General features: G+C 42.3%; 1 protein-coding gene across 4 annotated transcripts in view; it reads left to right on the top strand.

The window, feature by feature from the left end:
• Cep350 (centrosomal protein 350) overlaps positions 1-5,740 on the top strand; it is a 138,951-nt gene extending 133,211 nt beyond the window's left edge. For all 4 annotated transcript variants that reach the window (XM_042674539.1, XM_042674538.1, XM_042674537.1 and 1 more), the window contains one exon: positions 1,905-5,740. In XM_042674539.1, coding sequence (XP_042530473.1) covers positions 1,905-2,069 — 165 coding nt within the window. In that variant the 3' untranslated portion in view covers positions 2,070-5,740. The remainder of the gene's footprint in view (positions 1-1,904) is intronic.
• The last annotated feature ends 10,203 nt before the right edge of the window (positions 5,741-15,943 follow it).

The raw sequence follows: 15,943 nt of genomic DNA, 5'->3' as shown, positions 1-15,943 counted from the left end.
GATGGTTTTCTTAATTTGAATTTTGGATAATGTATTGTTTGGACATTGATGTGCTGCTGATGTATGTATATATGTTGTATGTGTTCTAAAACTATAATTGATTACAGTGTGCTTTCACAACTCTGGGGAGTAGCATAACAATTTTAATTCTTCCCTATGTCCTTTTAAAGCCAACTACATTTCATCTGACATTATCTCCTCATATCTGATGTGGTTTTGACTCTCTTCAACATCAACTCAATCTCTTTGTCCCTCTAAATACAGTGCTCAGAACTGAACATTTAATTTCATATATTTAGTTCAGTCATATATATATATAGATATAGATATATAAAATCATAATATGCTTTGACTGGTGCAGTTTATGATCACATTTCTTTTGTTTCTTTTTAGTATATCATACTTATAGTAGTCGCAGGAATTTAGGGAAGCCTTAAGACCAGAATCACACCTTTTCATTGGGACAGGGGGGTGGGGGTGGGGGGCGCCGCGGAGTTTAAGCCCTATCATGAAACCTTATTTTATTCTTCATCTTGCCGAATTTGGCCCATCGTTCCAAGATAACACCACATTTTTTTAGTTCTTTGTTTATAAACAGTCGTTATATTTCTAGTTTTTTGTATCATCTCTAAAATAGATACAACTGTCTCTTTTTAGCTGATTGTTAAAAACCATGAACTGGACAGAGCCAACATCCTTTCAGAATTCACTCATATTCTAGGTATTTATATACTGACTTCTACTTGCACTCTCCCAGTCACTGGGTAACTACTAATAAATAATGCTGTAGGCCCTCACAGCCTAGCAGAAGAAGGATGCATAGAGAGTATAGTTTGGTATAACTATTAAAATGAAAAAATGTTTTGCTGTAACAAAACAATGAGAGAACAGAGAAAAGCTGCTGAGTATTCAGGCAGAAACTTCTGGGTTGGTCGCTGTCCTTGAATCAGACAGGTACAAATCTGTCTGGCTGGTCTCTGTTTACTCATCTTATTGATAAAGATAGGGAAAAGACCCTGGCATCTTCTGTTGAACTAAAGGCCACATTCTATTTGCTACATTTCTACCAGCCTACTACCCTATTTGAGAAAAAGTTACCATTAGCCTGAACTTTAAATTGCATTGAATTAGTTGCTATGCCTTCTACACATAACATATAAGGATATATGTATAACAGACTCTAAAGACAAGACAAAGAAAATAGAGGTAGATATGCAGAGAATGAGTTGTCTGTTATTGAAGCAAGGAGGTTTTGAACTATGAGCACAAGACCTTTTTACTTACTAGCCTGGCACCATACTGCTGAGCCTCACCTCCAGCCCAGGCTTTGAACTTTTTTCTTTTCTTTTCTTTTTTCCTTTTCTTTTTTGAGCTTTCTTATAGTAAAAGTAAAAAGTAAAATCATATGAGCCTGACTGGCTTCCAACTTACATTCTTACTGCCTCAGCCTCAGAAGTGACAGTATTGTAGACCTAGGCCACCACTCCCAGTGTTTTTGTTTTCTTACTTGTTTATAATACTCCAGAATCGTATCCAATTTTGTCTTTGGATATGTGCATTTTATAAGTGTAAATCCACGTATTTAATATTTTGTGGTTTATATGTGTATATATATTTGTTATTATACACAACATAAAAGGTGTTATGTCTTTTTGTTGTCACAGACAACATACCTAAAATCCTTAATATCTATAAAATACTGGACTATCCTCACATTGAAATACAGTTTTGCAGCTATTTTTATTTCCTTCAGCAATTGGGCTTCTCCAAACACTTTGCAACTTTAAAAGACTTTCCTTCTTGGGCCATATCCCATGGTAGGACTACAAAGTCAGCAAATTTGAATTAATTTTCTAGCTCTCGTGTGAGAGCATTGTCTAACCTTCTTGCCTTCTAAATTCTAGGTACAGGAGCTCCATGAGGAGGAGGCACAGTGGGTGAACTATGATGAGGACGAGTTGTGTGTGAAGATGCAGCTGGCTGATGGGATCTTTGAGAACTTGATCAAAGACACTATTGATACTCTGAATCAGATCAGTGAAAAACAGGGGAGAATGCTACTTGTGTGACATCTTGCAAATAAACCGAACACTGAGTGCTAATATGAGTCCTGGGCCTTTCTGCCTTCTGATACACACCCCATCTCCATGATAGCAAGAGTACTTCTGGACTTTGTACCTGTTCTTATGGACTGCTTGTGTGGAATTCATGGGACAATGCAGTATTTCAACCTTGTCTTTACAGAGTGACCACTGGATTGTTGGGTGTTCTCAGTGGGCAGGGTAACACTCCTGATGTTCATCCTAAACCTCATGTTACCATGCTACTAGATCTCAGGTGAGGGCTGGGATTACCAGACTTACCTTTGAGCATAGACAAGGGTATTGTTTCCTCGAGCATGAAGTCAGGAGAGGGTATATCGATAAATTCATCATTAACTGTTTGAAATGTATTCATGGTCTCTACCACAAAGTCATAAATGGGTAGTATAGTCTCTAAACAGTATTAAACCCTAACTACTTCTAAACTAGGCAAATTCAAGATTTCTCTGCCTATTTCCTGTTCCAGAGTTTAGCTCATTTCTTTTGGAAGCCCATTTTCTTTATTATCACAGTTAAGCAGCACCAAATGGGCCATCAAGTAGCCTTGTTTCTGAGCAGAATGTAAAGAACTGTGACTCTTGGCACTGTGTTCAGTTTTCTCTCTGGGCATGAGATCAGAGAATGCCCGCACTGAGGTTTAGGCTCCAGGACTGCTGCAGGGCTGCCTCCTCTCCCCATTCTCACCCCTGCTCTTTTCTTACTCGTCCTGAACCTCTACCAGCTGCTCTCAGAATCACAGATACTCAGGACCATCTCAGGCATCCAGGCATGGCAAAAGTGGAAATCATTCATTTTGGCCTTCAAACCTTCAACTCCCATTTCTCCCCAAGAAGTCAGAGATGCTGTTACTTGAATGATTTAGGAAATGAGTGTGTGCACCAAAGACAAAAAAGACACTGTCTAGAGTTTGTGTGCTTGTTTTGTGCTTGGAACATTTTTTAATTTATTTTCAGGTAAATTATTAAATTGAAAATGTGTGTCCCTGTTCAGAAGTGAAAAGTTCTTGTAATAGTTAAACCTCCGTCTTGAAGCTTCTATGGTTCCTAGTCTTTGCACAGGAAAACAGTGGTTTTAACCAACCCATACACATCAAAGAAGTCAGTTCAATTCAGTGAGTGAAAGAACATGAGTTTCCAGCATGACCTGCAGTCGCAAAAGCAGGAGGAAATGATAGAAAGACACGATAAAGTGTACTCCCGCCTCTCTGCAGCATTGCTTCTCACAACTCTTACCTGTATCTGAAAAAAATCTTTAGAATCCAGCTGCTACATTAGAGCACAGCAGATGCCCTCGTGGACCTCAGTACCTGCCTTCCTGACTGGCTTCTCCTCCCAGTCCAGTCCCTCTTCAAGTAATCCAGAAGAATGTGGATAATCTTAGGCGTGAATGTAAATGCCTTAATCTTGAAGGTCTTGATTAGAAGCATGATATAAAACATCCACTGGATTCATACTTATAAATGTTCTGGAATGTTATAGCTTCAAAATGTTAGAAAAACCCCAAAGATGGTAAAATCTTTAATTGTGCACATTTGTCCATTTCTGCATCTTCCTTCCAAACTTGCCTTTGCGTCTGAAATGTCTCACTATGCACACTTCCATTCTTTACAGCTTCATCCTGTCATTATAAGAAACTTACTGAAATAATCATTGGACTATTTGCATTTTGCACAATGACTGGTGTGAATAGCTCTTGACAAATAAGGAAAGCACTGAAATGTTGTGATTGAGTCTCGGGAAATGCTCAGATTGATGTGTTACCAGCATCTCTTCCGAGCCATTGATGTTGAGCTATAGTCTTGTAGCCATAATGAGCAAGTTGACTAGAAGAAGCAAAGGTTTCTTGGGGTTATTAACTAGTAGTGTGGAAATATTCTTTTCATGTGGCCAAGGAAAAGCAAAGATGTTTCTTTTCAGTTCATATTTGAAAGACAGAAAATATGTTGTCTACATCCTTTGGCTGTTTGTAGGATCACATTGTCCTTATGATTCTGAAACTTTACAGCTGCTATAAATTTTTTATAAATGAATATCAAAATAGTATAATAGGAATATAGGTTGTTTTTCTACATCTTCATTGTTTGGAACTAAAATCAGTTTTTAATAAGATAGTTTATCTTTACTGTTTATATAACATTATGATTCCAGAAAAGGAAAATATACTGATAGGTGTGGAATCAGCAATCTGGTAAGACTTGCTGCTAGAAATGTGGTGGCAGCAGCCCTAGCCTATTACAGCTGTCTTTATCATTCGAGCATCCTGGGTTCCATTGAGAGGCAGGAATGGATTAATTTTATTCTTCACCAGAAATTGTTATCCATAGTTTGGTAGTGAAAACAAAAACAAAAACCGGTATTGTATCTAACAGGTTTCTTAATATTTTAAGTATTTGGATCTAATTGAGATGGATTTCTAGTGAGGAGTAGGAATGATAAATACTGAAACCTAACCACTCATTCCCTATTGGGATCTTTTGAATCAAACTCTGCCTCTTAACCAAGAACCTAAATATTCCCTCTTTCTAATCTTTACTCCCTTTTTCCCTAAACCCATCCTCTTTCAGTCTTTCTTCATAATCCTCTAAGAAAAAAGGTCTTTACATCAGCAGTAATATCTTTTAGAATAGCACTATCAGAATTTAGTCGTAAACCAACTTGTAGGCTTCAGATTTACTTCTGAGTCCAAAATAATTTGTGCTATCCAGGGCAGTTAACTCTGGGTTAAATAAGTACAGGGTATAGATTCCCTTTTCAGGTCTAAACAGGAATTTTTACTGTAGGGAAAAGTGGGAAGAGCTCAAAAGTAGTTAATAAGGAAGGTAATTTGTTTTTCTTTTACCTAAAAGAAAAGAAAATTCCTTCTGTGACTACAGGTCTCTGAGAAATTATCTTTCAAGAGATTTTATTGCTCATAAAGAGTGTTGTGGCCTATTGATAAAAACAATTTTGTTCACTTTCTTGTCTTGAAAAAAAAGTGGCCTTAGCTTTTTGCAATACTTGAATAAAGTGTGTACTCGCAAAAGAATTTCTGTAGCACAGCATTAGAGACTCATAACTTTTCTGCAAGAAATTCAAACTTACATCTTCCTTTTACTACCTTAAGAATACTAGTGAATAAAATATTAATTCAAAGAGCAAGTGGTAGAAACTACAATGATGTTTAATGCAAATTGTAGGAATTTACATGTTTACAAATCATCTTAAACTGGTTGTGCAGCAATTCAATAAAATATCTTTGTATTTTAAAAAATGTGAAGAAAAATGTAAACTGATGTAAAGGAGGTACTGTCATTTTAATTAACCTATATTTAATAGCTTTTCCTTCTGGACTTTGCAAAGCCTTCTTGGTAAACACATTGCAAAGCATTACCTGGGAGGCTCAGCCTCCTCGTGTGTACTGTACTGTGCAGACATGAAAAATAAACCCGTTTACTGTGTATGTGTAAATAGCCTGGCCGGCAGGCCATTTCCAGCCAATAGTCACATCCAGTGCAGCTCTGCACAGGAGACTAAGGGTGTGGTTTGTAAGTATGAGCTGTAAAATAACTGGGATGAATTCCCATGTACACCTGTGTAAATAGATTTGTTAACTAAAATGTACTTTAAGATAAAAATCTGTAAATAAATGATTTATAAATTAATTTCATGTCCGGTGCTCATTCTTCCTCTCATAAGCCAAGTTCAGGAAAGGAATTCTCAGAAAGTTCAGTTAATTCCAATTTCTTATTTGATTGAAGGGCACTTAGTCTTGGCAGTAGCGTAAGATAAGTTGTACACAAGGGGTATTTACTCCTACATTCAAGTGCTATCAACATAATTTAGCCTGTAATCGCAGCTACTCAGGAGGCTGAGATCCAAGGATCGTGGTTCGAAGCCAGCCTAGGCTGGGAAATCCATGAGCTCACAGTGGTAGAGTGCTGGCCTTGAGTGAAAGAACTCAAGGACAGCAGCTAGGCCCTAAGTTCAAGCCCCACGACCAACCAAAAAATAAATGCAACTGGGTGTCAGTGGCCCAGGCCTGTAATCCTACCTACTCAGGAGGCTGAGATAAGAGGGTTATGGTTCAAAGCCAGCCTGGAAAGTCTGTGAGACTCCCAAGTAACCACACATAAAGAGCCAAAAGAGCTCAGGGACAGCTCCCAGGTCCTGAGTTCAAGCCCAAGGTCCAGCATCAAAAAAATTAAAATTGAAAAAGGTAGGGGGCCATGGCTTGAGTGGTAGAGCACTTGACTACCATGTACTATGCCTTGGGTTCAGTCCTGAATTCAATAAAACCCCAGCATAACAAAATAAAAACCACATTAAGCTGAGCAACCTGTGCTTTGACATGTCATCACTAACTCCACTAATAGTTGAATTAAGACAACTTTTTTGGTCTTAATGTGCTGAGTGGTGGAGAGATGGATAATAAAGGATGCAGGAATGGTCCTTGGCCTCATAATCTTGAATTCTAAGGGAAGAGTTAACAACAAATAATTTGAAAACCATTGCATGACAAACTAATGAGTTGCCTTTGCAACATACATACAGCTAGAGAATTTAATAGTAGGACTGGATCCAAAAAGAGTTCACTGATCAGTTATAATTGGGCTTTGTTTGGGATATACCTGGGCAGCCCAGCCTGGCCCCAAACACCTGGGCTCATTCAGTCCTGCCTCGGTTCTGAGTGACTGGGATTACCGCCACACGCAGTTTATATGAGTGTTTCAAACATTGATGGGCTTCTAAATTCATGACAAATGCTATTACTCCAAATGATTTGTTTTATTTGTACTGGAAAAATGACTTGTAAAGTCACATACAAGTGGGCCTCAAGGAAGATCTGCGAACTGACTAGGTGGTGGAGGGTAGAATTTAGTTCTGGAAATAAAAGCTTGGAGGAGAACAAAGCTGATGGACAGAACAAGAAAACCACGTGTCATTGAAATCTGTCCAACAAACTAGAAGTAACCACCCTCCTCTCACCTAAATTCCACTGCCTCAAGATGGCAACATCTGCTACACCAAAGCCCTTACCACATTAAGGAAATTCTCAGAAAACCACTGAGCCCAAATTGCATCAGATACACGAAATTCCTCAACTCATAAAACAGACATTTTCAAGTCTATGACTGTGGCTAAGGACAAAAGAGTAATGATCAAGACTGGGGGCGGGAGGGGGGCGGATCAAGTTACTGTAACCTTGAATTAAAAATACATGAAATGGGTAGAATGGGAGGCTGGCAGAGGAGAAAGTAAGAGACAAGAATGGGGAGGGGCTGGGAAGGTGGCTCAGTGGTAGAGTGCTTGCCTTGCATACCTGAGGCCCTGGGTTCGATTCCTCAGCACCACATAAGAAAAAAAGCTGGAAGTGGCGCTGTGGCTCAAGTGGTAGAGCGCTAGCCTTGAGCTGAAGAGCTGAGGGACAGCGCCCAGGCCCAGAGTTCAGGCCCCACGACTGGACCCCAAAAAAAAAAAAGAATGGGGAGAACAATTGTGGCGTTTGCTGCAGAGAAGCAAGGCAGGGGCTTACAACATCCCAGAGAAGCTCAGAACTGGAAGTGCTGTATGTCTAGAAAGAGCATAAGGCATGGGGATCTTTTTCTCTTTCTCACTGGGTAGAGCGGTATGCAGATAAGGTCAAGTAGGCAGATGCACGTGTACCAGGGGAAAGCAGTGCATGATTCAAGGTCACGCAAAACATACAACACTACTCCTGGCTTAAGTTGCACAATGTTTACTTACAGCTAGAGACTGCTAGATTCAGTGCCTCGCAGTGCCTCTGCCCCCCATGGCAGATCTACCCCACAACCACTGTGGACAAGATGCCCACTAGGGCTGTGGTGCCAGACCTCCTTGCCCCTCTTCCTTGGGGCATGCCCAGAGCAAGTCACAGCACTGAGCCTGGACTAAGAAGAGACCATTCCCTCATGGAGTTAAGCCCGGCCTAGGCCATAGGAGTCTTGGTCAGGAAGAGCACCTGGACCAGGTTCCATGCTCAAGTGACACAGGAAGCTGCAAGATTACCTTTGCTAACCACCCCCTTCCCTTCCCCTCCCTCTCTCCTGAAGGAGCACATAAATCCAGTAGGACCATATTTCCTTTCCAGTATGGAGGCAGTGCTGAGTCTGATAGACCCTAAACAAATACACTTTGCTCGCAGAGTCTCTGTCATTCTGAGATAGCATTTTACTGAAGTCACCAGAACCAGACCAAGAGGATCATGAAACCCCCGCTAGAGGATGACCCTCAAGTGGAAACCCCGCATGCCTGGAATTAGCCAGCTGACGTTTAAAAAAAAAAGTTTCAGGTGGAGTCCATCGTATACTCATCCTGCCTGCGCATGACTCTCACCCAGCTCCATTTCTTCCTTCCCGAACTGTTGATTCATATACATCCTGTTCTGCCAACAGATCGTTGAAGATTATTATCCTTTGCCATCTTGGCTAGTGCGTTTTAGTGAGTATTGTTGGTCTGGAGGAAATGCCAAGTCATTGGGAAAGGGCCAGGCTATTGCAAGGGAGTGGGATGAGGAAATTTCTTTGGGGGACAACAAAGCTGGCATTGTTGGAGTTCGCCTCCTCTTGTCAAGGAGATGGGTGTTGTTGCCAAGCACAACATAGGCTTCCCAGGAATGACAGATAGTAGATGAATGTTCCCAGCACCCTCCCTGTCCATGGACCTTCCAGGCCTGGGCTGCAGAGACTCTTCCTTGAAGATCCACTGCTCCTGGTGGTTGATCCAAACCTTTCTGCCCTGCTCACCTTATGCATGATCAAGGGAGTGGTAGTGTTCCAGTGTTCTGTCGGCCTTTCCCCTATATTGCCTCCAGATTTGAACTGGGAGGTCTTATTGGTTTGTAACTTCAGCCCAGACCACAAAACCCCTGCATTCTGATGGGAGAAATGAAGAGACTGTTCCGATGTGCTGAGATGGAGATTCCACAGCAGAGCCTAATTGGGTGCCCACTGGCTCCTCTGTTCCATCCAAAGTTCAAGACTATTTAACGCTCATTGTTTTCCTGTCCCTCCTTTCCGCAAGCCCCCACATACATTGCAGTATCATGTGTAATAAGATCAGACCATGGCTCCTGGATGATATCAGCCTTGTACTACTTTTGTAAAGACCTGGGATTATCTTACTATCTGTAAGTGGAGCTCAAGTATAAGTACTGCACAAGTGGAAGAGTGGTAGCCTTGCACAAAGAAGTTAAGGGATAGTGCCCAAGCCCTGAGTTTAAACCCTGGTACCAATACAAAAAGTTAAAAAAATAAACTCATTGTCTGGGAAGGTGGCTTAGCGGTAGAGTGCTTGCCTAGCATGCATGAAGCCCTGGGTTCAATTCCTCAGTACCACATACACAGAAAAAAAACAGAAGTGGCGCTGTGGCTCAAGTGGCAGAATGCTAGCCTTGAGCAAAAGAAGCTCAGGGACAGTGCCTGGGCCCTGAGTTCAAGCCCCAAGACTGGCAAAAAAAAAATGTTTTGGGAAGTCAGGCACCAGTGGCTCATGCCTGTAATCTTAGCTACTCAGGAGGCTGAGATCTGAGGGTCTCAGTTTGAAGCCAGCCTGGTCAGGAAAGTCTGTGAGACTCTTATCTCCAATTAAACACCAGAAAACCAGAAGTGACACTGTGACTAAGTGGTAGAGCACTAGTGAACTGAAGAGCTGAGGGACAGCACCGACAAAAAACAAAAATCTTTTGGGAAAGGAGAAAGAAAAATGATAGAGAGGGTGAAATTCTTCAGAATGTATTATAAACATGCATGGAAATGTAACAATAAAATACCCCACTATATAAAATGTAAGCTAACAGTAAACAAGTAAAAATTTTAAGACCTTGGCAGAGCTTGGGTTTTAGCTGAGTGGTAGAGGGCTTGCTTAACATGCACAAGGCCCAGGGATCCCAAGTAGTACAAAAAAGTAAATACTCTCTGGCAAACTTTCCCTCCTGTGTCCTTTGCCCATTTGGGAACCACATGCCTTCCTCCAGTGTTATAGGACACTAAGAATGCGATTATCCAGAATTATCAACTTCTGAAGGTAGTTTGACGGGTAAGAAGGAAGGGGAGGCAGCGGTACTGATTTCACAGCCAGCAATGCCTGCCCGCCTGTAAAGGTATCCTAAGCTGCTGGCTTTCTTTGCAAAATTCTGCGTTGGTAAATACAACAAGGTTTAACAGAAATAATTGCTGACCTGTTGCAGCATTGCACCAATGCTCTTCCATGTGTTCTTGAGCCCTCCTCTTTCTCTCCCCTTGACACTTTAGGCACAGCCATATGTCAAACAACCCCCAAATGGAGCAATTTCCCCGGCCCTAAGAGCACAAGAGGAGATGGCATTGTTCTTGAACTCGTTCATTAGCAGAAGGTGCTTTCATTTCCCAGGAGGACAGTTCATGCCCTTCCTTGCATGACTTATGGGGTGTGGAGAAAAAATAAATAAAACATAGGTGTTGCTAAGTAAAAGACATCATTAGGTAATATCCCTCCTGAGCCAGGTTCATTCCTTCCTTCCATAAATAGCACCTATTTCCCGGCACCCTTCTATGCTACAGTGGATCACAACACAAAATCATTCATCAAGGCCTCCTTTCTAAGAGCTTACATTCTAGCACGATGAAACAGTGGGTGAGCAAGCCACAGAGTAAATGGGAGAGTGTTAGATCAGTGGAGACCAAAAGAGAGGATGTAAAACAGACAGCAGAAAAGGCAGCCCTCGTACAAGAGGGTAGCAGAGGCCTTTAAGAGACTGTTACACTAGAGCTGAGCCCTGAGTGATGAGAAGAAGCCAGTCATGAGCAGATCTGAGGGGAAAATGTTCAAGGCAGAAAGAACAGCCGTGAAAAGGCTTAACCAGGAACAGGAAGAATAGAAAAAGGACTCATGTAGCTACAGGCTTAGTAACTGACGGCCAGAAGTGGAAGTCAAGATTGGTCCATGTCAGATGGGCCTCGTGGGTAAGGGGACAGTTTGAGATTTGAGGTACACCTTGGAGAGCTGAAAAGGGACATGCTCAAGCTGGGAACAGAACAAACCTAAAGGGGTCAAATGTCTAAGCAGAAGAATGAAGAACCTATTATAAGTTGGGTGTGGGGACTCATGCCTATAATCCTAGCTACTTTGGAGGCTAAGGTTGGGAGAGTTGTAATTTGAGGCTTGCTGGGCAGAAAAGTTTGTGAGACCCCTTCTTAACAGATAAGCTGGCCCCAGTGGCGTGTATCTGTCATCATGGCTTAGATGGGAAGCCTCAAATAGGCAGACCTTGGTATGATCAGGTAACTGTTCTCTCAGAGATGAATAGGCACTTTAGGCTAAGGAAACCAGAAAAGTAATAAAAATTGGAACAAACCAGAAAGTCACTTTACTAGTTTATAGTGGAGAATAGAATTTTCCAGAGACCCAAATGTCTCCACTCTCTATGCATGGCCAGCCACACCCCATTCACTTTCCCACTACAAGATGTTATAGCATGGATTATTAGTAAGCACAGACACTTCACCTAGACATGGTGAGCCCCCAGGTTCTCTGTCTTCCCTTCTGGGTCACTCAGCCTCTCCTGGACAACTGAGCCTCAGCAGTGGCAGCTAGGATTCTTTATTAAGCCAAGCACTTAATATCCACCACTGGATTCAGTCTTCACACCAAGCCCCATTTCCCAGATGAGGAAACTAAGGTCTAGAAGGTTATAGATCTTGTCTGAGAACTCAGAACTCTTGAGTGATACAATTTGGACACCTAGAGTCTAAGTCCCAGGGCCAGGCTCTTCCTAAGAAGACTTTTTTCCCTGTAGTTACTTTTTTTTTTAATTTTTATTTTCTTGTAAAGAGAGGTTGCAGTTGCATTAGTAAGGTAATGAGTACACGTCTTGTCGGGCACTGTTACTCTCCTTTGTTTTTCTCCTATTATCCCTTCCCTCCCTACCTTCCCCACTCCCTTTCTCTATAGTTATTAGTGGTTCTTGTCCCTTTTCTTGGATCTGGCCCTCAGAACCGGCTCCAGCTTCTCCTGTGTAACTCTGAGAAGCAACTTCGGCTCCCAGCTCACTAAATACAAGATAAGACCCTAAGAACACTCCACTGCAAGACGGAAATCTTTGTGTTACTCCTCATTTGTTCAGAATATAACCTAACCCCTTAGCACTGGCTGCTGGGCTCTCCACATCCCAGGCCAATGTTCTTATCACACGCCTGTGCTCAGGTGAGCGTCTTACTCATTTGGTGGTTATTCATATGACCATGTGGTGGCACCATTTCCCCCAGCCCATGGCCTAGTTCCTTTGGAATGATTAAGAGTGATGAAGAGCAACCTGACTACTTACTCTTGCTAGTCATGATCCTAAGGTTTTTACATGTATTCATTCACTTAACCCACAAATTACCATATGAAACAGATACTATTAGTAAATGAGATGATCAGGGTTTAGGAAGGGTAATTAACTTGCCCAGTATCACAGATGGTAAGTGGTGGTGCTGGATTTGATCCAGATAACCAGCTCAAGAACTTTGCATTGTGTCTATCCCAAGACACTACAGCTTACAAGCATTAGATCTCAGATCCTGAACTTGAATTCTTTATTTCTTCTGAAAACAGGTTGTTGGAAGTCTGACCTCCAGGTATTAAAGCAGAGAAGAGAAAGCCAGCTGAGTCTACAGGTGATAACTGGACTCACACTTCAGAGAGCCACTAGGCCTAGGTTAGAAATGCACAGGTTCAATTTTACCACAAGAGCTCTGACCCCACATCTGCCCAAACATAGCAACGGAAGGAATATCAACTTCCACATCAGGTTCTTTACAAAGTCCTGCTGCTTTCTCAATGCCACCGACTGTAACACCTTGCTCCAGATATCTTTCATAATAAGTTGAAAGACAACCTTCATTTCTTAATGTGAGAAATTTAACTCTTAAGGCATGGACTATATTTAGCCATTACAAAGAACCTAACCAGCTGGGCGCTGGTAGCTCATGTCTGTAATCCTAGCTCCTCAGGAGGCTAAGATCTGAGGATCGTGGTTCAAACCCAGCTCTAGCAGAAAAGTCTGTGAGACTCTTATCCCAACCACCAGAAAACCAGAAGTAGAGCTATGGCTCAAAGTGGTAGAGCACTAGCCTTGAGCACAAAAGCTCAGGGACAGCACTCAGATCCTGAATTCAAGCCCCATGACAGACAAAAAAGGAAGGAAGCAAGGAAGCAAGGAAGGAAGGAAGGAAAGAAGGGAGGGAAAGAGGGAAGGAAGGAAGGGAAAGAAAAAGAAAAAGAACCTAACTAGTCAGATTCATGCCTATAATCCTAGCTATTCAGGGGGCTGAGACTTGAGGATCATGGTTCAAAGCCAGCTCGAGAACAAAGTCTTATCTTCAATTAACCACTAAAAAGTCAGAAGTGAAGCTGTGGCTCAAGTGGTAGAGTGCTAGCCTTGAGCACAAAAGCTCAAAGACAGGAGGTTGGAAGCATGGCTCAGATGGTAGTCAGCCAATAGCAAAGGCAAGTATCAGATCTGAGTTTTAGTCCCAGTCTCAGGAAAAAAAAAAAAGTTCAGGGATAGGGCTCAGGTCCTAAATTCAAGCACCAGAACAGGACTGGCACCTAATAATAATAATAATAATAATAAGAAGAAGAAGAAGAAGAAGAAGAAGAAGAAGAAGAAACAGAATCTAACCCCAAATGCTATGCTCAGGACACAGAACTCCATCAGGGAGTCTCTGTCACTATTTTCATACCGATTCCTGCTAGCTCTGTGTTATGTCTACCTTAGGCAGGTTTCCTGAGAGACAGATGAGACATAGGGCATTGTCCCCAGGCAAATGTAGAGGGTATGATGACTGTATATGTATTAATTGATTTATTGGGTGTTTAGAATTTCCTCTTAATCCCTGAAGTTAGGACACAAAGCAAGGTAAGAAATAATTCACCCACCTCACACAGCTAAAAATGTCTTAAGCTTATCAGACAAAGTCTACCTTGACACGTAAACTTCCTTGACTGCTAGATTTGAATTGAGTTCTGGGTGTGAATGTAGAAACGTGGGCTACCTGCAGAGCCTGCCCTTTCTCTTCCCACCCTGTTCTTGGTAGATTTGCTTCTCTTAAGGAGTTCTGCATAGTCAGGCTCCATCCAAGCTTTTCATAAAAGCTGCCTATGTGGCCAAATGAGTGCCACTCCAGTGGTGCCGTTCAACCCACAGGAAGTCAGAGCCAGAGCAAAAATCCTGCAGGCAGACTCCAGGCTTTCTGATTTTGGAATTCCATAGCTCCCGGTTCCCATAGTTTAGAGTAGGGCACAGGCTGCCCTTTGGCTCTGAGGTTAGAGGTACCAGCAGAGAATGGCTGAAGCAGGGTCTTTCACAGCTCGGGGCCTGGGTAGGGACCCCTCCAGTGTGGATCTAAGAGGCTGTTGCTGCCACTTCCTTATTGTGAAACTTCGAGTATGTTAATTAATCTGTCTATACATTGCTCTCCTCATCTGTTAAATTGAGATAATTACAGTCGGGAATAACAGAAGAATAAGTGCACTTATTCAGTATGGGTAAAGTGCTTAGAACAGTACTTGGCAAATAGTAGGTGTTGCTAACAATTAAGTGTGACTATGATTTGGACTTACTCAGCCATCTTCAAAGTTGTTAACAGATTGAGTGCTGAAAAGAATCTTACTTCCTGACTGGCAAGAGGCAAGGGCTTTTCCTAGAGGCCTAGAAAATTCTGTCCTGACAGCTTGTGAGGGGAGCAGGAGTAGGAGGATAGAAGGCAGGTGAAATGTTCACTGTTGAACCACTCAAAGCACATTCGCTGGGCAGGTACTTTCTAAGGTCCTTGATAATGAGAGTCAGCAAGACACACAAGACAAGGTTCCTTACAGTCTTTTTTTTTTTTTTGGTCAGTCAAAGGGCCTGAACTCTGGGCCTGGGCGCTGCCCCTCAGCTCTTCAGCTCAAGGCTAGCGCTCTACCACTTGAGCCACTGCACCACTTCCGGATTTTCTTTTTGCTTATGTGGTGCTGAGGAATTGAACCCAGGGCTTCATGCATGCAAGGCAAGCGCTCTACCACTGAGCCATCTTCCCAGCCCCCCCACTTTTTTTTTTTTTTTTTTTGGTCAGTCAGAGGGCTTCAACTCTGGGCCTGGGCGCTGTCCCTCAGCTCTTCAGCTCAAGGCTAGCACTCTACCACTTGAGCGCCACTTCCGGTTTTCTGGTGGCAAATTGGAGATAAGAGTCTCACAAACTTTCCTACCCAGGCTGGCTTTGAACCACAATCCTCAGATCTCAGCCTCCTGAGTAGCTACCTGGCCCTTCCTGTCTTCTTTCATCTCATGTGTCTTTGTGAGGAAGAGGAGGTAAAGAAAATATTTAGAAAGAAAGTGAAGAAAAAAAAAGATCATTATTAATAGTGATAAGGGCATTGAAACAAATCTGAGGGTAAATTACAAGAAAATAACCAGTGTAGGGAGATGGGAGCAGATGAAGAGTTAATTTCAACAGCATGCTCACAGAGACCTCTCTGAGGAGGGACATTAAGACTGAGGTCCGAGGAAGAACTGACTTGGTGAAGAATCAAGAAAAGAGCTGGGTGCTGGTGGCTCAAACGTAGAATTCTAGCGACTCGGGAGGCTAAGATCTAAGGATCAAGGTTCCACATCAGCCCACAGACAAATCTGAGATTTTTGTCTCCACTTAGCCAGCAAAAGAGCAGGACATGGACGTATGGCTCAAATGATAGAGTGCCAGCTCTGAATAAAAAAATCTAAGTGAGAAAGCAAAGCTTTGAGTTCAAGCTCCAGTACTTACACACACACACACACACACACACACACACACACACACACATACACACACACACGAAAGAAAATTTAAAAATAGGCTAGAA

This window comes from Dipodomys spectabilis, unplaced genomic scaffold (assembly GCF_019054845.1).
Source record: "Dipodomys spectabilis isolate Male_0828 unplaced genomic scaffold, ASM1905484v1 ptg000019l, whole genome shotgun sequence".
Classification (NCBI taxonomy): Eukaryota; Metazoa; Chordata; class Mammalia; order Rodentia; family Heteromyidae; genus Dipodomys; species Dipodomys spectabilis.
The sequence above is the reverse complement of the archived record's forward strand: the minus strand, read 5'-3'. Positions and strand labels throughout refer to the sequence as shown.